The 21496-nt window shown below is 48.1% G+C and overlaps 1 protein-coding gene across 1 annotated transcript in view; it reads left to right on the top strand.

Moving 5' to 3' along the window:
• The first annotated feature begins 2434 nt into the window (after positions 1-2434).
• The window catches only part of FREM3 (FRAS1 related extracellular matrix 3), a 51145-nt gene continuing 32083 nt past the window's right edge, over positions 2435-21496 (top strand). Inside the window, exons 1-2 of the mRNA XM_004685196.1 lie at positions 2435-7613; positions 10056-10145. Of these exons, the coding sequence (XP_004685253.1) occupies positions 2435-7613; positions 10056-10145 (5269 nt within the window). The remainder of the gene's footprint in view (positions 7614-10055; positions 10146-21496) is intronic.

The raw sequence follows: 21496 nt of genomic DNA, 5'->3' as shown, positions 1-21496 counted from the left end.
GAGTGGTCAAGGAAGATGGCTTGGGGAGCATAGGAAGAAGTGGGATTTGAAGGCAGAAAATCAGAAGCAAGGAGGGGGCAAATGGACAGACAGACAAGTTGAGGTTACTAAAGACCTTCACGTGTTCATGCATTTAGAGTGGAAGCCAGGGGCCCTCCCTGGTGGCGCAATGGATTCCAGCACAGCGCTACAAAGCTCTCCACAGCCACTGCAGCAAGAGTTTGATTCCCAGCTGGGGAGGTGACCCACAGGGTGCAGCAGACCTCTTCCGACACACCTGCTGCTCCCCTCAGCAGTGTACTTCGTAGATCTGCCTGTTCTGCTCCCCACTCTGTCTCTGGTGAAGGCTTCTTACCCCCTGTACCTCTGGCCTGTACCCCGGTTCTTGTATGCATGCATAAATAAATTTTTTTAAAATAAAATAAAGTGGAAGCCAAACAAGTGCCCTAAGAGCATGTGAGTGGAAAAGTAAGAAATGAAGGCAATAAAGGGGATGGAAAAAGCATTTTCAAGACATCTGTAGTAAAAAAGAAGAAAGGGAATGTTAGCTGAAGGAGGCAGGCCAGGGAACAAACGCAGAAACAGGCAGTGCTTCAGCTTTCTGTTCTCTCATCTACACCCGACCTCTGACTCTGATAATATAATACATGGACAAGACAGTCACCTGCAGCGAGTGAGATCTGTGGAGGAGCCAGAATTGTACTCATACAGGAAAATTGACTTGAGAAAAATTTATTATATGCAGACTGATAAAAGTCCTATTATTAAAAAAATCATCCCTGGGATAAAGCACTAGTTGTTTGAATATAATGCCTCTTCCATTTACAATGGAATTATACCTGTGATTCAACTAAAAATACAATTTTTAAATAATATTTTCCAGACACACTGAACTAGCTTGGCATAATTAAGCTAAACGTATATTGCTTCCAATGTACTATCTCTTAATATTCTGTTATGTGAACAAATCTGCCTGCTAATGAGGTGTGCTCACATTCCACTTTCGTGGGTTATATAGAACCACAGCATTTCACTGGCTGATTGAATTAAATATTTAGGGAGAAAATTAACTCTTTCAAGCCATTTATAGATTAGTGCTCCTCTAAAGTCATGTTGCTGCTGAATAAATGGCTGGATAAAACCGGCATCTGTACCATTGCACACACCATGAGGCTAACTACGATGATATTTATACATTAATATTCCCCCAAGAAGTCCTTTTTACCAACCCAGTTTGGGATGCATCTGTTTTTACTATCAACAAGTTCCTCTCACATTCATATTAATTGCAAAAGAAGGCACATTACTACTGTTTTATATATAAGTAAAGCTCACTCTGCACTGTGGCTAATCAGACAGCCCTAATATTTAAGAGTTGCACAAGTGACTGAGTTCCTACCACTGTGTTTCAGGAAAGGCATTTCGTCTTCGGAAAGCCATGAGGAGTCTGAGTGCAAGTGTTAAATAGATTGATTCACAGAAATTGATTCAAGTCTCTGTAGTAAGTATTTCTCTGCTCCTGTTTCTGCCGGCATCCCCCGCCCCCCACTATCTATTTTTCTATAAAGAGAGCAATTAGGGAACACCATGTCTAGTGAATTCACGGGAATCACTGTGGCTCAGATATGGAAACCACATTCCAAGAAAATGGAAGGAGGCGAACCTGCACTGTTCTGCCAGACCCACGGCAAGAAATAGATTAAAAGCTATTCAACTTCGCCAGCCGGGATGCTAATGCCTTCCCCTAAAACTGAGCAGAAGAGAAATGCCGGTGATTTTGGAGACACCGAATTAGAATACTCGGAATAAGCTGCTTCATCAGACAGACAGCTAGAAAATCCTATTTGCAAGAGAGCTCCCACCAGCCTCCTTTCTGTCCAAAGTGAGACTCGATTTTAGCTGGAAAATGTACTCCGGTCAGCGGGAAGGCAGAGGGATGGTGTCTCTGTAACATCCGAAACCCCACTGCCTGGGAGGCGGCCGCGGGGTGCACGCAGGGCTGACCTGGGGACGGTCACTGTCGGGCTCCCTGTCCTGAGCACAGTCCCTCGGCGTCTCCCGAGGAGCAGAGTGTCCAGACCGGTGGGTCCGAGGCAGGCAGTCCTCGCGGCGGGAAGGTCAGTAAGACAACGGGGTGAGGGGGCGGCACCGCGGAGCGGGAGGCGGGAACTCCGGCACCCTGGCTGGGTTTAGGGGTGCTGGGGCGGATCTGCCGGGCCCCCGGTGCCAGCCGAGGGGAGCCGGGGCAGGGGCGGGGCAGAGGTAGGCGGACCCCTTCCCCCACCGCCGCACCTGCCGCAGCTGAAGCGCAGCCACCGGCGCCAGCTGAGTCCGAGCAGCGGCTCCCGCTGGACACCCGCCACCGCCTGCACCTGCGGCTGAGAGGGCCCTCTGTGGACCCGGTACCCTTTGGGCAGCCCAGCGCCGAGGTCCCATGGCTGGGACTTGTGGGCGCCGCGCGGGGACGCCCCGGGCACTGGTCACGGCGCTCGCCTGCCTGCTCCTGAGCTGCCCGGGGCTGCAGGGACAGCTGCCCTCGCCCGGGACCGAGCCCCCGCGGGCACTCTACCTGCCCGCCCCGGGGGCACTCGGCGGCGGCAGCCTCGACGGCCCCAGCGTGCTGATCGCCAACCCCGGGCTCCGGGTGCCGGCCGGCCGCTCGCTCTGGCTCGACCCGCTCCGCGACCTGGTGATTCGAGTGCGGCCGGGGGACCGCTGCGAGGTGACGGTGCGGGACGCCCGGCCGCTGCGCCTGGGCGCGCTCTCCCCGCGCCGCTTCCCCTGCGCCTTCGGGCCCCGGCAGGTCCAGTACACTCACTTCGGCTCCCGCGGCCCCGGGCGCGCCCGGGTGCGGCTGCAGCTGCGCTACGACGCCCCGACTTACACGCTGGCGCTGCCCTTCACGCTGGCTGTGGACGTGGTCTTCTCCCAGCCCGAGCTGGTGACGCGCAACAGGCCTCTGGCGGTGGAGAGGCTGCGGGGCTGGAGCCCCGCCATCGACAGCAGAGTGCTGGACTTCGCAGCGCCGGAGTCCTGGGCCGAGGCTCACAGGTGCCGGCTCACGCCTCTGCCGCCCGAGGGCGGCCCACTGCCCAAGTACGGGCATCTGGTGGACGCCGCGGGAGCCCCTCTCCCCAGAGGCCAGAGCATAGACTGCCAGGCTTTCATCCGGGCTGGGGTGCGCTACCAGCACACTGCAGCCACCCCCTCCCCTGACCGGGACTACGTGCCCTTGGTGGCCGAGCTGCTGGGCCCGCTGGACCAAGGCGCAGGGCCCACGGAGGCGCTGCTCCGCGAGCACTTTCAGCTGCAGGTGAGGATCCGCCAGGGATCTCAGAACACAGCGCCGAGGCCATGCGCGGAGGCCCAGATGATGATGGAGGTCGACCAGTTCCAGCTGACTGCCCTGACGTCTGAAGCTCTGGCGGCGGAGGACCTGGAGTCGGGCCCTGAAGACCTGGTCTTCCACCTTCTCAGCGCCCCCACAGGCACATCCGAGCACCTGGGTGGCCAGGGCTGCCTGGTCAGCACGGACGACCCCCTGGGCCGTCCAGTCTCCTCCTTCACCCAGCGGGAGCTGCAGGAGCTGAAAATCGCCTTTCAGCCCCCGACAGAGAAACTGGATGAGGAGCGCCTCTTCCAGCTGGACCTGCAGGTGGTGGACGGCGACGGGGCCACCTCTGCCCCCTTTGCCTTCGTGGTGGTGGTGAAGGCCCTGGACGCCACAGCCCCCCGAGCCACCTACGTGGGAGGACTGCTGCTCTTTGAAGGTCAGTCGAGGCCGCTGTCCAGCCAAGGCGGCCTCCAGATCAGTGACGGAGATAACCTGGAGGAGGTGGAAGTGACCGTGGTCGGCGGCTTGAGGCACGGACAGCTGGCGGTGCTCGGAGCGCCCGAGGGGTGCAAACACTTCACCCCTGCAGACCTGGCCGCAGGCCGAGTCGTGTACCGCCACGACGGCAGCGACACCTCCAGCGACAACATCCTCTTCAGGATGGACGATGGGCGCCACCAGGTGGAATTCCTCTTCCCGCTCAGCATCATACCTGTGGACGATGAGCCACCCATCGTGGATGCCAACGCCGGGCTCTCGCTGACAGAAGGGCAGTTGGTCAGGATCACCCCCTTTGTGCTGAGCGCCACAGACGTTGACTCCGAGGACTCCACCATCCGCTTTGTGCTGGAGGACCAGCCCTCAGAGGCGACACAGGAAGAAGAGGGGTGGCCGCTGGCCCCCGGCTCCACCCACTCCCGGCAGCCTCCGGGGGAGATGCTGCTGAGGCAGGCGGAGCCGCCGCTGTCCCCCGGGGACTGGGACTATGTGGAAAGAGAAGGACTTTACGAGAAAGTAGTGACTGAGTGGCTCCAGCAAGACATAATAAGAGGGAGACTCTTCTTCCGCCATCTTGGGCCCCACAGCCCAGAGTCTAGAACGGCCCAGCTGACTTTCCGGGTGCAGGATGACCATGACCCACCTAATCTATCCCGCCAGCACTTTTTCCCCATCAAGGTCCAACCCCTGGATCTGCAGAGTCCAGAGCTGTTTCCAGGAACTACCCTAGAAATGACCGTGCACCAGTACCAGCTCACTCCCTTCCAGAAGGACTCCCTCCAATACACGGACCAGGACTCGGACAACCAGAGCCTCCGCTACACCCTCCTGACACCCCCAACTGACACCGACGGCAGCTGCCAAGTCCACGCTGGAGAAATTGTGTTCACCGATTCACCAGACACGCCCATTTTGCACTTCACCCAGGTCCAGGTCAATCATCTCAAAGTGGCCTACCAGCCCCCCAAGAAGCTGGGTATCGTACCCCGGGTTGTGCAGTTCACCTACCGGGTGGAGGATGCTGCAGGCAACAGTGTCCCAGGCGCATTCACGTTGTTCCTGAAGCCTGTGGACAGCCAGCCCCCAGAAATCACCAACAGAGGCGTCACTGTCCTGGAGGGAGAGAGCTTCACCCTCAGCAGCAACGAGCTGGCCGTCTCGGACCCTGACACAGACATTGACCAAATTGTTTTCCTGTTACGTTGGGGTCCCCAGCATGGACACTTGCAGTTCTTAAAAAAGACCATGGTCCCAGGGGACTCTTTCAGGCAAGCTGATATTGTCCACGGGAGTGTCTCTTACCAGCACCACAGAGAGCAGACAGCCAGGGACACCCTGCATCTCGAGGTGAGTGACGGGGTGCACCAAATCCCCATCACTGTCCAGATTGCTGTGCACGCCACCGCGGATGACAGAAGCCCCAGGATCTCAATTACAGGGAGCCCATTATTACATGTTTCCGTGGATGTGTTAGAGAACAGAACCACGCAGATCACCATGGGCACCATCCGCGACAAAAAGAAGGGCACAGGGCACTCGATGCTGTCTTTCATTGTGGAGGACACCCCCAAACTGGGCACCCTTCTGGTGAATGGCATCCCCACAGAACGATTCACCCAGGAGGACCTCATCAGCGGGGCCGTGGTCTACGCGCACACCGGGGTTGAGCCGGGTCTACAGCAGCAGCGTGATGCCTTCAGCCTTGTGCTTTCCAGGAATTCTTATCAGTGGGTGGTGGGTGACAGCATAGTAGAGAGAGTGCAGGTACAGGTGGTTGTACTGCCTGTGGATAACGTGGCCCCCGAGGTCTTGGTGGGGGAACCCTATGTTGTTGATGAAGGTGGAAGGAATGCCATGACCTTACAGCATCTCAGCGTTGAAGACGCAGACACGCCCCAAGATGAAATCCTGTGCGTGCTGACTAGTCAGCCAACCTCGGGTTACCTGGAAAACATCGCGCCAGCTCCTGGCTCCGCGGTGTCCCAGGCTGGCAGCCCCATCAGTGCCTTTTCCCTTAGAGACATCCGCATGAGGCACATCAATTACGTGCAGAGTATCCACAAGGGGGTGGAGCCACAGGAAGACCAATTTACCGTGTATTGCTCCGATGGCATCAACTCCTCCCCCCATGTCTTCTTCCCTATAGTCATCCTACCCACCAATGATGAGCAGCCTGTGCTTTTTGCCCACGAGTTTGTGGTCCTGGAGGGGCTGAGCCTGGTCATTGACACCCCACTGCTCGATGCAGCAGATGCCGACTTACCACCAAGTGACCTGCACTTTCAGCTCACAGCCCTCCCCCAGCACGGACGGATCCTGCAGCAGCTGGCCACCGGCAGTCAGCCCGTGCACAGATTCTCCTTACGGGAGATCCAGGAGGCCTCCACCATCGTGTATGAGCACGACGACTCTGAGACCACAGAGGACAGTTTCCAGGTCTGGCTGAGCGACGGCAAGCACACTGCCCACAGGACAGTGCCCATCGTGGTGATCCTGGTGGATGATGAAACACCCCTGCTGAGCATCAATGACGGGCTGCAAGTTGAGGCCGGCCACACTGAGGTCATCACCAATCAGGTCCTCAAGGCCACAGATCTTGACTCTGATGATAAGAGCCTCAGTTTTATCCTCCGTGTGGGGCCGCAACAAGGGCTTCTGCAGCGCCTGAGAAAAGCTGGTGGGGCCGTGAGGAACAACTTCACGCTGGGGATGAACTTTACCCAGGATGAGATCGACAGAGGCCTCATCTGTTACATCCACGTGGGCCAAGCAGGAGTGACTGACCTTATTAAATTCGACGTGACTGATGGGGTTAACCCTTTGGTAGATCAAGATTTCCACATCACGATCGGAAGCTTAGATCGAGACTCTCCTGTGCTGCTCAGCCAAAGGGTCACCTTGACAAAAGGTGGCAGGGTGACCCTCACCCCAGACCAGCTTGGCACCCATGACATCAACAGCCCTGACGAGCAGCTTTACTTTAGCGTCACTCGGGCTCCACACCTGGGGCACCTGGAGAGTTCACAGCATCCTGGGAAACCCGTGGCCACCTCTGCTCAGCTGCCGTTGGCTGGCAACAAAATAGTCTATGCCCACACTTCCAATGATGAGATAAAAATGGACAGCTTTGAATTCCAAGTGACCGATGGGCACAGCACTGTGTCCCGAACTGTCAAGATCATCATTGCAGATGGAGATAGAAAGAAACCTCTCTTGATCATCCATAAACTCAGTCTGCAAAAGGGGAGAAGCAAACTGATCACCCCCCTTGAGTTGACGGTCAAAGACAAGGACACTCCAGATGATCTCCTTCTCTTTGCCATTGCCCAAGCCCCCACCCATGGCAGGATATTGCGTAACGGAAGCCATCCTGTGACCACCTTCACCCAGCACGACCTGAACAAGAACCTGATCAGCTACTGGCATGACAACAGCGAGACGACAGAAGACAGCTTCTCCTTGACCGTGACAGATGGCGCCCACGCCGGCTTCCATGTCTTCCCAGACACTGCCCTGGAGACGCACGAACCTCAGGTCATGAGGATCCACATTAGCTCAGAAGACCAGCGGCTTCCCCAGATGTCCGTTAACAAGGGGGCCCATGTCTTAAAGCACCTTAACACTGGACACATGGGCTGCCTGATTACCAGCGAGACTCTGAAGGCCGAGCACCAGGACAGTCCCCAGGGGCTCCTGAAGTATAAAGTGACCAGAGCACCGGGTCACGGCGTCATCATCAATACTGGCCCTGGAAGCCAAAGCACGCTGGTGTTCACACAAGGTGAGTAGCCCGTGGCCCTGTGCCTCTCTTTCCTCCCCCTCGAGCACATCAGCTCAGCCATATGCAAACTGTCCTGATCAGTCTGTTTATGGAAAGATTCCGGTGCTGCTGAAATACAAGGGAAGGAAACTGTCTCAGCAGTTTCATCAGAATCCCCATTTATGGGAATCTGCAAATATTTAATAAAACTTGTAGTGGTACCTTACAACACAAGTGGACAGTTTCTGCGCCTGAAACATAAGATCAGGTTATATTAATTTTGCATCTGTTTAATTTTGAACAGTAAGTATGACACCTCTAGGAATCATTTGCATAGTGTATTGGGAAGTCTAGATTTCTGAAAATGATGTTTGGTATTTAGATTTGGAATGTAGTGGAGGCAATGCATATTTTATTGCACCGGTCAGACATAATTTCTGCATCTTAAAAAAAAAAGCAGAAAACTGAGTTTTCCTGAGTGAGTGGAGGGATATATTGTTTTTGTTTTTGTTTTTTGTTTATTAAAGATTTATTTATTTATTCATACAGAACTGGGATACAAGCCAGAAATGAGGAGGGTGAGAGGATTCACCAGGGACAGAGCCGGGAGCAGAACAGGCAGATCGAGGAAGTACACTGCTGAGGGGAGCAGTGGGCGGGTCAGGAGAAGTCTGCCACACCATGTGGATCTCCTCCCCGGGAGGGCGGGGAAGGAACTCATGCAGAAGTGGCTTAAGCTTCTTAGTGTTGTGCTTTAACCCACTGCGCCACCAGGGAGGGCCTGTTTTAAATATTAATTTATTTGTGCATACAGAACTGGGGTACAGGCCAGAGATGAAGGGGTGGTGAGAGGATTCACCAGAGACAGAGCAGGGGCAGAACAGGCTGACTGACATAATACACTGCTGAGGGGAGCAGCGGGCATGTCAGGAGAGGTCTGCTGCGCCATGTGGCTCACCTCTGGGCAGGGACAGAACCCATGCTGAAGTGACTTCAGCTTCCCAGTGCTGTGCTTTAACCCACTGCGCCACCTGGGAGGCCCTGGAGGGGTATATTTGAGAGATCATCTTTCCTCTATATTTGTTTCTCTACTAATGATGAGCAGGTCCCTCTGCTTTCCCAGGTGAAGTGACACCTGGTGCCTTTTGACTGCTCTTTCCATTGTCCTAAAATTCATTTCTGTAGCTCCATGCATGACATGTGCAGAGATGCCTGATGCCTGAGTGTTCCACATCTGATATGTATAAACCCGGATGCAACCTCAGAGTAAAACTGATGGAGGGTCTTTATAAAAAAGCTTAGTGCGGCCCTCCCTGGTAGCGCAACGGGATAAAGCACAGCACTGAGAAGCTAAAGCCACTTCCGCATGAGTTCGATTCCCGCCTGCCCTGGAGGTGACCACATGGCGTGGCAGGCCTCCCCTGACCCGCCCACTGCTCCCCTCAGCAGTGTACTTCATCGATCTGTCTGTTCTGCTCCCCACTCTGTCTCTGGTGAAGCCTCTCGCCACCCCTGAGCCTCTGGCCTGTACCCCACTTCTGTAAGCACAAATAAATAAAAATCTTTAAAAAAAAAAAAAAAGCTTAGTGCATTTCAGAATGGCTTCTAAAGCAAGTGAAATCGTGTGTGGTTGTATGAGAATTATTTGGATAAATAAATAACCCCAGAATGCAAGTTGTCTTTAAAATACCAATAATTGGGTCCTCCCTGGTGGCACAGCGGATTAAAGCACAGCCCTAAGCAGCTAAAGCTACTTCAGCATGAGTTCAATTCCCAGCCAGGGAGGTGATCCACATGGCGTGGCCTCTCCTGACCCACCCGCTGCTCCCCTCAGCAGTGTACTTATCAATTGGCTTCTTCTGCTCCCCACTCTGTCCCTGGGGGAATCCTCTCACCGCTCCTGCACCACTGACCTGTACCCCAGTTCTGTATGCAAATAAATCTCTTAAAAATTATTAAAATACCAATAATTATTATCAATATGGAGACACAGTATAAACTCATATGTCAAATTGTCAAAAACCCAAAAGAGTAGGCAACAGAATAAACATAATGCTATTCCTATTTTCTCATGAAGCTAACTAATTCTTAAATTCATTTTGATGAGTGGTGAACATGCATCATTACACCAAGTTCAGTGCTGGTGCAGAAACCCTGAAACCAGATGAATACAGGGTCAGTAGAGGACAGAGGTGCTGTAAATAAACACAGCAATAATGTCCAGGAGGCTGAGCGCAATCCCAAGCTCATGCACAGAGCAACACAGTAACACTAGTTAAGCTAAGTTCTGTCTTAACCACTGTAACCTAAAGAAGTTAGAGTCATGTGTGCTTAGTCATTGCCTGAAGAAGTATTTACTGCAGTATTTCCAGACCCTGTTGAAGCACTAAGGTTTTTGACATATTCCAATTCCAATTCCAACATGGGCCAGTATAACTTGTGTGGTATTTTCTCTTTTATTAGCCGACGTCAATGAGATGAGAATCTTCTACATCTTGGACGAGGGCAGCAATGCAACCCAAGACATCTTCTACTTCTCTGTGGAGGACAGCGGTAGGTCAATATTGAAACCTTGACAGGGAGACTTGGTTAATTCAAATCAACATGAAATTGAAAAAAATTAAATCATATATTGAGCAGTCACCATCAACGTTGTCATCACGTGGACCAGTGAGCTCTCTGTCCATGTATGTGTGCATCTGTGCATCACGTGTGTGTTCATGTATGTTCATGTGTGTGTGTGCTCACACACGTGTGGCTGGGGTAGGAGAGTGTTCGGATGCTGATGCTTCTCGCTAAATCACTGGTTAGGAAGGGAAAGCAATGAGGGATTGCAGTCGTGAGGGGGGCCGCATTTTACCTGACCTGGATTTTGAGTGACATCCCATTGGCAAGAAAATTTTCTCTTCGGGAGGTTCTGAGAATCTGGCAGGGGTTTCTTCCTGAAGCAAATGAGAACATTTTAAGTTTTGTTCAGATTTCAGTTCCAGTGCTTCTCTGATTTCGGAAGTGCAGCCTTGCTGGATGGGTAGAAAGATGTTGGCAGGCATAAAGGAAAACTGGCTTGAAAAAAAAGGTGTGTTTGGGCTCTATTCTGGGCGCTGTGTCTTCAAAGTAACACGATGGACGGCAACTAGTTAAGGCAATTTCTTTAAACAGCTAGGGATATGCTGATTACGTGGTCAAAGAAAAACCATCTCACAGTTTGACAGGAAGATTGCAGAAATTATACCCACGTGCGGGCTTGCCACCCAAGAACCCCTTTTAGTCCAAGTCATTGCTCATTCCCAGGAGCAGAGTGCATTTTCTGCTAAGTCATGCATCATCAGTCAGGACTGGGTCTAGCAGGAAGCAGTCTGCTGTGAGAAGCCTTGCCGGGTGCTGAGCTGCAGCCCCAACTTGTCTCCTTGACTTTAAGCAAGCCCCCTGTCCTCTGTGTAATTCACTCCCTGTCTCTAAGATGGTGATCTGCCTTGTCTTTCAAAGGGCTGCTAAGAGGATTAAGTGAGATGATTTATACAAATCACTTGGCACGCAGTAGGCATTCGTTAATTGTCCGTTAACTCCTTTCTGATGAGACTACAGTGAAGACCAGTGAGCTGTCCTTTCCATCTTCTCACTTAAAGTTTAGAGACAGATCTTCTTTCCCTTCCTCAAGTTGTCAAGAATCCAAGTTACTAAAAGAGAAGAAGATAAATTTAAACCTTTAAAGCTGATTCACCAAAGTAAAGGCACATGTGTGATGCCAAGAGTTTCTAGTGACCGTTTTCCCTCCTGCTCTTGAGAAAGCTGGTCTGTGGTCTGCTGTGAACATCTGGCGTGGACACTGCTCCCTGGGCACCAGGAAACAGGAGTCAGTCTGTGATGATAAATCATGCAAATGTGACGCTTTCTGAGTTGCTTTTTATGGGCCAGGCAGTGTTTACCGAAATCATGGCTTAAATCCCCGCTGCAGAAAAAGAGGCAAATGTTAGATGATTTGAAAATGCAGTGTGGATAACACACTTGCAGTCATACAGGTGGCAAACAGGTGGCCTCACAGATTCCAAAGCCTGGCACTGCCGTGGGCTGGGAACTGCAGTGAGAGCAGAGAACAAAGCAAAGAGTTATTAACTCACACAGACCTCATGGTCAGCCCAAGTAACGAGGAGACTCCACATGAGAGGGTCCATTGCTTACAGTGGATCTTAAATCCCATCTTCATGGCCATATCCCAGTTAAATATCTTTGCATTGATTCTGTGGGGTTTTTTATTGCCTGTCTAAGCATCTTGCACAGAGCTGAGGTCTCTATCGGCCCCTGATAAACCCTCTTGGAATAGTTTACAACTTCACATCCTTTGTATCTGATATTCTCAAGTCTTCTGTCTATCTCTTAATGGTGACCAGCTTAATCTTTTACTTTTAAAACAGCTCTACTTATAAAATATTTCCCAAACGGGATGTTGAATGAAATTCACCACTTGATGTGTTCATAATTTTCTTTCCTGATAGCACAGATTCCTGGCAGTCATTTAAGCCATGCGGGATGGATGCACTGTCAGGAGATATTTGTCACCACTGGTTTGAAGCAGGATTTCACTGGTGGTGATGGTGGAACCACCAGGCAAATCACTGAATGGGGAGTGGGATGAGGACTTGGCTTTTTCCCAGGCCTGTGCACGAGGCATTGCTGCCTGATACTTCCTCACCTGACTCAGAGAGCCCCTATTGGGTGTCTATTGTTCTTATTTCCCAAGCTATTCTATGTTTAAAGTGGTTAGAGGGGCCCTCCATGGTGGCACAGTGGGTTAAATCACAGCACTACGAACTCGATCCCCAGGCCCGGAGTTGACCCACAGGGCGCCACAGACCTCTCCTGACCCGCCCGCTGCTCCCCTCAGCAGTGTGCTTCATCTATCTGCCTGTTCTGCTCCCCACTCTGTGTCTGGTGAATCCTCTTACCACTCCTGCATCTCTGGCCTGTATGCATAAATAATCTTCTTTAAAAAGAGTAGTAAGAGGGTAGGAGTTCAAAAAAAAGAGTTTTAGAATGCAGAAGGGATAGCAAAAAATGAGCAGATAAAGAATACAAAATCATGAGACTCTAGGAGACAGTGTAATGATGGGATAAAATGCTCAGCATCTTTCTAGAAGCATAACTCCAGGCGATGTCATGATAAATGTAAATGTGCTCCATGGAAGACAGTTCACACTGCCGTCAAAGGAAGAAAGTTAAGTGGAAACCAATATCTAAAGATGCACACGTGGTTACATTTTCCTATGTACCCATAGATGCAAGATGGCTTATAGTGACCGTGATGATAGGTTGTTTTGATTCTTAACATTTTCTGGTATAAATGCTTTTTAATGACCACCATTATTATCAGTAAAAAGCAATTTCCATTTTAGACAAAAAGAGCCCTTAAATTCATCAGGACCAACTTGGTTCAATAATATTGATTCAAATGGCGAACCATGTTATTCTGGCTCATAAATAATTCCCAATTGTCCCGCCCAATAACGTCACAGTGTAAAAATCCAAACAAGGAGGAATCAGGTCAGATCCTTCTCGGGCAGGAAGAATCCGCCGTCATACTTGCCGTTCTTTGTCTCTGGAGTCCTCCGCACTTGGGAAACTTTCACTCCTTCGTGAATGGGCACCAAGATGAAGCGTGAGATCTGGGGAAGCTCCCAGCTCAGCAGGCCCGGGAGCACCAGAGCCCAGGGGAGGGGAGAGGATGGGCCACGCCCCATCCGTGTTCCAGGCGTGAAGTGCACGAGCAGCCGCCGCGCCCTGGGGCCCAGAGCTGAGAGCCAGAGCCGGTCTCCTCCGCTCTCCCGAGGGACGGCTGCACCTCCCCTTGCATTATCTGTGACTTAATGCCATTTTTTTTTTTTCATCTCTTTAACCCCCTGAAAGCACTGATTCATTAGCGCAAGCATACTTCTCTTTACCATTTGGGGACCTCGCAGGCTGTACCAAGTCCTCACAGCGCTGCCCCCGCCGGGGGCAAGGCCCGGAGGTCTGCTGTTGCTACCAGCAGTTTCTTACTACTAATGAATTCTTTTAGAAAGGGCCTCACCTTTTCACAACATCCAGGGCCAATTCAATTCCAGGGAGGATTCAATGAATGGGAGAACGGAAAGGAGCAATATTGAAAACTAGATTAATGCAGGGGTAAAGCATGGTTTGGGCAGTGTGAGTTAGTTCCCAAGGGAAGCTTGCAGTTTGAAAATACCCGAATGCATAGGGATTTTAACATAAATAGTATAAAATTGTTTAAAGGGCCTGTAATCGTCTACCAGATAACTGCTATAGGTATTTTGTAAATAAATGCATGTCCATAAATAGTATAAACTTGTTTATACTATTAAAAAGTCTTCATAATTAGGCCCTCCCTGGTGGCGCAGCGGGTTACAGCACAGCACTGAGAAGCTAAAGCCACTTCAGCATGAGTTCGATCCCCGCCTGCCCCAGAGGTGACCCACATGGCGTGGCAGACCTCTCCTGACCCGCCCGCTGCTCCCCTCAGCAGTGGACCTTGTCCATCTGCCTGTTCTGCTCCCCACTCTGACCCTGGTGAATCCTCTCACCTTCCGCATCTCTGGCCTGTACCCCAGTTCTGTATGAATAAATAAATCTTTAAAAAAAAAAAAAAGAAGTATTCATAATTAGGGGCTCCCTCTGGTGGCACAACGGGTTAAAGCGCAGCACTATGAAGCACTCCAAAGTCACCGCAGCGCAAGTTCCATTCCCGGCCAGGGAGTGACCCACAGGGCGCAGCAGCAGACCTCTCCTGTCTTCCCACTGCCCCTCAGCAGTGTACTTAAGTCCATCTACCTGCTCCCCACTCTGTCTCTGGTGAATTCTCTCACCCCCCCACCTCTGGCCTGCACCCCAGTTCCGCAAGCATAAATAAATCTTAAAAAAAAAAGTTTTCATAATTAAACTGTATATAACTTTTTCCTTCCTCAAAAGATGAGCTGTACCTTCTATTTCCATACAAAAAGAAAATGACTCAGATTACAAAGTATATATATGACATTGATGGCATATATAAATTATCCTTTTGCTTTACTCACAGACGTTCTGGTTTATGCCTGGCTCTGAACCTTGCCCACTCTTACTTAAAATATCCATGTATATGGTATCCCGTGTTATACATAATATGTTGAATTCACCCAACTAGTTCAGTCGTATTCTTTTTGAACAGTTATATGACATTTCATTTTGTGGCTATATTTTAGCGCAATTACCTGGTTTCTTTAGAAAAAGGAATTGTTTTCTCTTTCATTGTGGATTCTCTTATGAACTTAATCATAGCCTATACTTGAATGTGAATGCAAACTTCTGAGCAGTGGAAATGCTGATTTAAAAGGATATTGGAATGTCTAAAGATACCCAACATTTTCCCTATATGTCGCAGTTGTTCAGCTGTAGAAGGCTTTTTTGTGCAATGATGCTAAGACACACAGACAGGTAGCTGAGACAGAAAATGTGAAAACAAAATTTTAAAATAGGAGCAAAGGAAAAAAAATAAGCACAGACCATTTTGCTCGTGGGTACTCCAAGAATCACCCCAAACCATGTGCTTGGCTGGGTCTTGCTTCCTCGGCGCTACCAGGGCTGAGCCTGGAGGGGTCTCTGCCTGCTGTTTTCCATGTCTGCCTTGCTGAGTTTGTTGGCTTGCAGCCTGCAGTTTACTTATTTTCTTTTTAAGAAAAATATTTATTTTATTTATTTATGAGCACAGAACTGCAGTGTAGACCAGAGGTATGGAGGGTGAGAGGATTCACCAGAGACAGAGCAGGGAGCAGAACAGAGATTGAATGAAAAACACTGCTGAGGGAGCAGCAGGTGAGACAGGAGAGGTCTGCCCGCGCTGTGTGGGTCAGTGCCGGTCAAGGATTGAACTCATGCTGCAGGGGCTGCTGACAGCTTCATACTCCTGAGACTTAACCCCTGTGGCTCCAGGGAGGCCCACAATTTAGAATGGGGTCAGCTGGCACCGTGAACTGCCCCAACGTGGCGTCTCCCCTGAGAACAGATCAAATCAAGTTTTGCTAATATCTAGCTGACTGATCTGTGGGGTGATGAGTAATGAGCTAAAAAATCAGCAAGGTTACCCGTGTACAGTGGGTCACAGCTAGATGTAGCTCCATCTCATAAAATATCGCACCAAAATGTGGGGTTTGATGAGCACACTCTACATAGACTGGACGAACAAATGAGTTTTTTCGCGAGAGGTCACACTGGTTTATAACACTATACATGATGCAAAGGCCTAGGGCCCCCCTCCTTAGACGCTGGTCCCCACTCCGTAGGGTCCCCCCACTCCGCAGCCACCACCCACAGCCTGCACCCTGGCCCTCTGAGATCCTCCCTTGCTCGTTCCCTTCCCCATCTTGTGGCCTCAGTTCCGCAAGGAAATTTCCAGGGTTGAAACAATGACTTGTAAGTCTTCTACTTCCAGACACCATCCAGATGACACAGGCTTGTCCGGGCTTGAAAACTTTAGCTGCTTCTACTATCTACTTATAACACTGAGAGCTCTTCACACCCCATTCCTTCATAAAGAACTAAGTGGGAATTTGATAAAAGTTCTTCCCTTATTGAGGCAAAATGAAAAGATCTGCAGATGGTTTTCTCTGCTCTCTACTTATGTTGTGAGTGCTAAGTACTCTTGCACTGTCTACCATATTTTTATAAATTAAAATAATATGTGCACAATTAAATAAACAAAATAATACAGAAGAGAGGAGATAAAAAGCAGTTTGATTCCTGTTCGCATTCCAAGTTCAAAGGAAAGCAAAAACTGTTTCAGCATAAGCAAATGTGTGTAGTTGGAGTGTGTGTGTGTGTGTGTGTGTGTGGTGTGTGTGAACACCACACACACACACACACACACAGTTCTTGCTGGTAATATATCTGCCTTTAATTTTCAAAGTTCTGGAATTCTGGGAGTAACACATAAATAAAGATTCTATTTACTTGTTTTCTAACTTAATTCTTTATGTAAGAGTTAGTATTATAAGTTTATTTGGAATTGTAACTTTGAATGTGTATACCAGAGAAAGAGGAAGGGCAGATAGTCTGGCTAATTAAATTGATATGGATAATAAATCATGTAATCCTGGCCCTAAGCTCTGCTAGAAATGAAATGTCTCCTGCACAGTACCTGACATGCAATAAGAGCTCGAGTCCTATTTGTTGAACAAAAAGATAAGTACAAACTCATGGGGAAATTATCAAACCTCAAATTCATTTTGTGATTGGTGGAGGCTGAAGGATTAGTCATTATGATGATCATAATTATGGATAAATTGAAAAGAGATTCTGAAAATTAAAAATAAATGAATAAATTGTGGAGTTTATGAGCCACAACAAATAGCATCAAGGAAGAGTGATTTTGATCACTTTATCTTAGAGTATTTGCATGAAAGCATTTTTGTTCATATTTTCCCCTCCATAGAATAAAATACAGGTTTTTCTTTCACCATTCTTTCAATCTACTTTTTTTTTGAAAACCAGGCCATTCCATGTATAAAATAGAAAGTGAGCTTGAGTATGTAGTAACGTAAGACAGCTCTGGGTCAAGAAAAGTCACGCTTCAGAAATGTGATTAATAAAAGGAACAAATGTTTTGGAAAGAAAAAAAAGAAATATTATGAATGATGTCCTTTTAATATTCTCCCCTAGCAAATCAATACCCACTACACTGCAGCATGTTCGCAAAGACCCATTATTGTGTGTCACTGAATCCCTGATCTTCTTTTCCAGTCACTAAGTGTCCTGATTGCCACATGCATCAACTGAAAAAATGTTTTATTGCTTGAAAAGAGAATATATGGCTTCAAAGAGCCCAAGCTGATCTTATGTTGAATTATGTAAGCAGGTTCTTTAAATAATCACTGTAGGGATAAGTTTCAAATAAAATTTGACCACCTCACAACAAAGCCCTAAATGCATTGTTCATGCATATTTGTCTAAGGTATTATAGATAAACCAGTGCACGTGTGTGTTAGTATGTGTGTGTGTGGGAGGGGGTGTGTACGCAAAGCTCTCTAGGTAGAGAGGAAAACACTTGGAATTTGCATGTGCCTTTCTTCTTGAGAACAAGGTAAAATAGCTTCTGCATCGACAAATCTACCTGGCTCCAGGTCCTGAGCTGACCATTCGCATCCCTTGCCTCTCATTGCATCTCCACAATACCTTCATGATACAGTTAATATCCCACATTTTATAGATAAAGAAGCAACTCCGGATGACGACGGAGAATCAGTCACGGTTGTGAACGCAGTTAACACGTGGACATTCTAGTCAGTCATGTGACATACAGGAAAGCCACAAACCCGTATCCTTCTGAAACCAGGTGAATGTTGAAATTATCCTTAAATGGATGGTCTAGACCTAATTCAAAACATGTTTCTCTGGACGTCAGGAGACATTTGATTTAAAGCAGGGTCACAGGAAACACCTGGAAGCTGGTGTGTATATGCGATGCGTGCAGAGAGGCCTTTTGTGAGAGGACAGCGAGAGATACGCTTTTACAAAGCAGGAGTCCCTGGTTTTTAAAGCTGGGTTGGGTAACTCATCGATGGTCTTGATTGACTGGGGTCACTGAAGTCATTATTTTTAATAGAAAAATTATCTGACTGAACGTCAGATAAGTCAGGCCGCTGGGTATTCTGCTTATCATTCTCTTTTAGGACACAGACGCACTGGGTTGTCTCCACATATGATAGTGTTTCAGGCTTTTTAAAACTAATTTACAAAAAAGTGGGGATGAATATGCATATATCCATCTGCACACTTCCAGCCTAAATTTATGAGAAGCTGGCAAAGAAATAAAACACATGTTAGAAGCCCTGGCCACCTTACCAGGAGACCCCCCAGGCAGATATGCAAAGCACAAGCTACTTAATCTACTCAGTGTTCCAGAAATGCATGCTGGAGCCTGAAAAGTCAGCATCTAGGTGAGTTCAGCCCCTTCATGGAATCTCAACATTAAGAATGAGGAATAAGTAACTGAGTGATCACGGATGACAGTTTTCTCAGTTAGGTCTGTTATGAGAAGTGGCCACATTCTGCATGTAATTTTGATTTTTGACACGAGTCTGAGAAAACAGATTCCAGGAATGTATCCTCAGGCACGTGGCCAACACAGGGGGGCGCTGTGGGGCTCCAGCCCCTTGACGATTGCATTGTTCTTCTGGTTCTGGGTTTTTACTTTCTTCTGGTTTCTACGCTTCCTTCTACCCTCTGTTTTCATTCCTTTGCTCATTTGGTTTTCATTTCTTGACCTGGGTTATGGGATGATCTCCCGACACTCATCCTATACACCTTGTGCCCTGATTCTTGGTGTTCTCTCCCGTATGTGATATGCCCCACCGTGACTTTGGTGGTTTCATCCCACTCCTGTCTTATATTCCATCCCATACCCTCATAGTCCATCCCACAAAATAGTCTTGCGAAGATTGAATGTGTCTTTGTTACATTCAAGAAGTGTTTATTATGAAGTAACCTGTCAGTTATTAAAAGTCATCCTGCATTGGACTATGGTGATGGCACATGGGTGATTTGGTGATGGGAAACCCAAGGGGGCTGCAACTGAGATGGAAAAATGCACAAAAATATGTAAAAATAACTAATATATATATATATAAGTCATCCCTAGGTCTTATAATAAACAACTTCTCTTCAGCTATCATTCAATAATAAAAAAAGGAAAGTTTGCAACTGGTTACTGTGAGAAGGAACCATTCTCTGAAACAAAATGATTTCGTATGTTTATCAACCAAAACAAAACCCCCCAAAACATTAGAAAACTCTGCTGGAAAATAGAATTCTGGTGCAACGGGACACTGAATTCTTGGACAGAGGCTGCATGAACCCTTCCCTCCTACACGGGCTCTTGCAGCTCAGAAAGCCAGTGAGAGTTACTCAATCAAAAAAGTGAGTAGGCAAGAAGTGGCCCGGGCCACTCCTTTCTGGAACAAAAGTAGCAAATGTGCCTACGAGTAAAGATCCTGGACAGTGATGTTCTAATCTTTTTAAATGACTGGATGTAATGGCTGCCGTTCACCAATGATTATTTGGGGGAAGACTTGGAGTATATTTTTTTAAGAAAGGTAATTTGACTTAACATACAGTGTTAAATTAGTAAATGATGCCCAGCATTAGAGTCTCAATAGCCAAAACTATATATGTGGTTGAATTAGGGAAAACAAAAGCAAATTGATTTTCCCCCAGGGAGTTTATTTTCAACAGATTAAATCTATTGGTCATAACCCAAGATCTATAGATAGAGTTCACAGGGTCAGTGAACTTGAATAGAAAACAAAGATATTTTTATTTTTATTATTCCATGTAAAGTATAGCTTTTCTCTCAATGATAAATGCAGGTAACAAAATAAAATACTGCTAGGATTTTGTATGACTTTGCCACGACTAGAAACAATGGGTATTTTAATATCAAACAACAGGCTTTGTAGAGATGTCAGTGTTTCCTGTGCGTTCATAATTACTTTGAAATGTGGGTAGTAATTACTATCAGAAATTCAATTTTTAGTGAATTTACTGAGGTAATTCACCTACCATAACAATCCACATTCACCCGTTTATACAATTGAAAGGTTGTTGTTATATTATTAAATTTTTTAAATTGCACTAACACATGTAAGATAAAGTTTGCCATGTTAACCAGTGTTAAGTGTACAATTCCATGGCATTCATTATGGACTCTATCTTCTGTGGCCATTACCACTATCTTTTTTCAGAATTTTTGATCTCCCCCAAAAGGAACCTGTCACCATTCAACAGTATCTGTTTGCTAGTATTGCTGGGCCATACATAGAGTTCCACTTAAATCCTGTGTTTCATAATGAGAAAACTGTGTTATTACTCAAGTTAACTGTTTGATTTCAGAACATGATTGGCATCAAGTGAGAAAAGAAATATGTAGGAAGAGCTTGGACTCAAATTACAGAAATGCCAAAGTACCTTTTCTGCTCTGACTGGCCTATAGCCGATTCACTGAACGAACACGTATTTACTGAGTGCCAGTAATATGCCAGGCACATGGATATGACAGGAAAATAAGAGATACACTCCCTGCTCTCGATGAGGCTGGTGGAGGATTTATCAAAACCTGGGCTAATGCTCTATTAGGATCAGCATAGGTTGCCATGACAACGAGTGGACAAAGCAGCTTATCGGGTCTTTGAGGACTTCCGGAAGGCTTCCTGAGAAAGGATCTGAGCTGGGCCCCGAATGAGCAGGAGTTAGCCAGCTGAAGAACAAGGAGAAAGAACTGCAGAGAGGCATGAGGGAAGACAGCGAGACTGCGCAGCAGTCTGAGACAGAATTAGAAAGGGGAGCACGGTACAAAATGATGTAAAAATAAACTATTATATTATAAAAAAAAAAAGAAAAGAAAAGAAAGGGGAGCAGGAAGAAGGAAAGTGGGGGTAACTGACGTTGGTATAAAACGAAGTGGCGTGGTAAGGGTGGAGGAATTCTTAAAAACTTGCAAGTGCTAGAATTGATAGACCTTGAACTTGGAGGAGGAACGGAGGAGTCAAGAATGATGTCCAGGCTTCTGCACGGATATCCGGGGCACCAGGGCAGGGGACAGTGAGTTCTGCTGGGAAAATGCTGAGTGTCCAGTTCTCAGTTCAGATCCAGTCCCCGCCAGTCCTGGGGCTTCAGACAAATCCTCTCTGAGTCTCTTTCAAAGACAGAGAGGCTGCTTGCCTCCTGGTTCCAAGGGCTGCCGTAATGCTAACAACATTCATAAGCGGAAGCCCTTTACCAACGGTTAACCACCACACAACAGAAGAGGGGTGTAATGGAGACGTGGAGTGGCCAATCCAAACGGGAAACAGGATGGGGCGAAGTACAGGCCGGGGGGGGGGGGGGGG

Source organism: Condylura cristata, unplaced genomic scaffold, assembly GCF_000260355.1.
Source record: "Condylura cristata isolate star-nosed mole 26May11 unplaced genomic scaffold, ConCri1.0 scaffold00018, whole genome shotgun sequence".
Taxonomy (NCBI): domain Eukaryota; kingdom Metazoa; phylum Chordata; class Mammalia; order Eulipotyphla; family Talpidae; genus Condylura; species Condylura cristata.
Note: the sequence above shows the minus strand (reverse complement) of the source record. Positions and strands in the feature narration are given on the sequence as shown.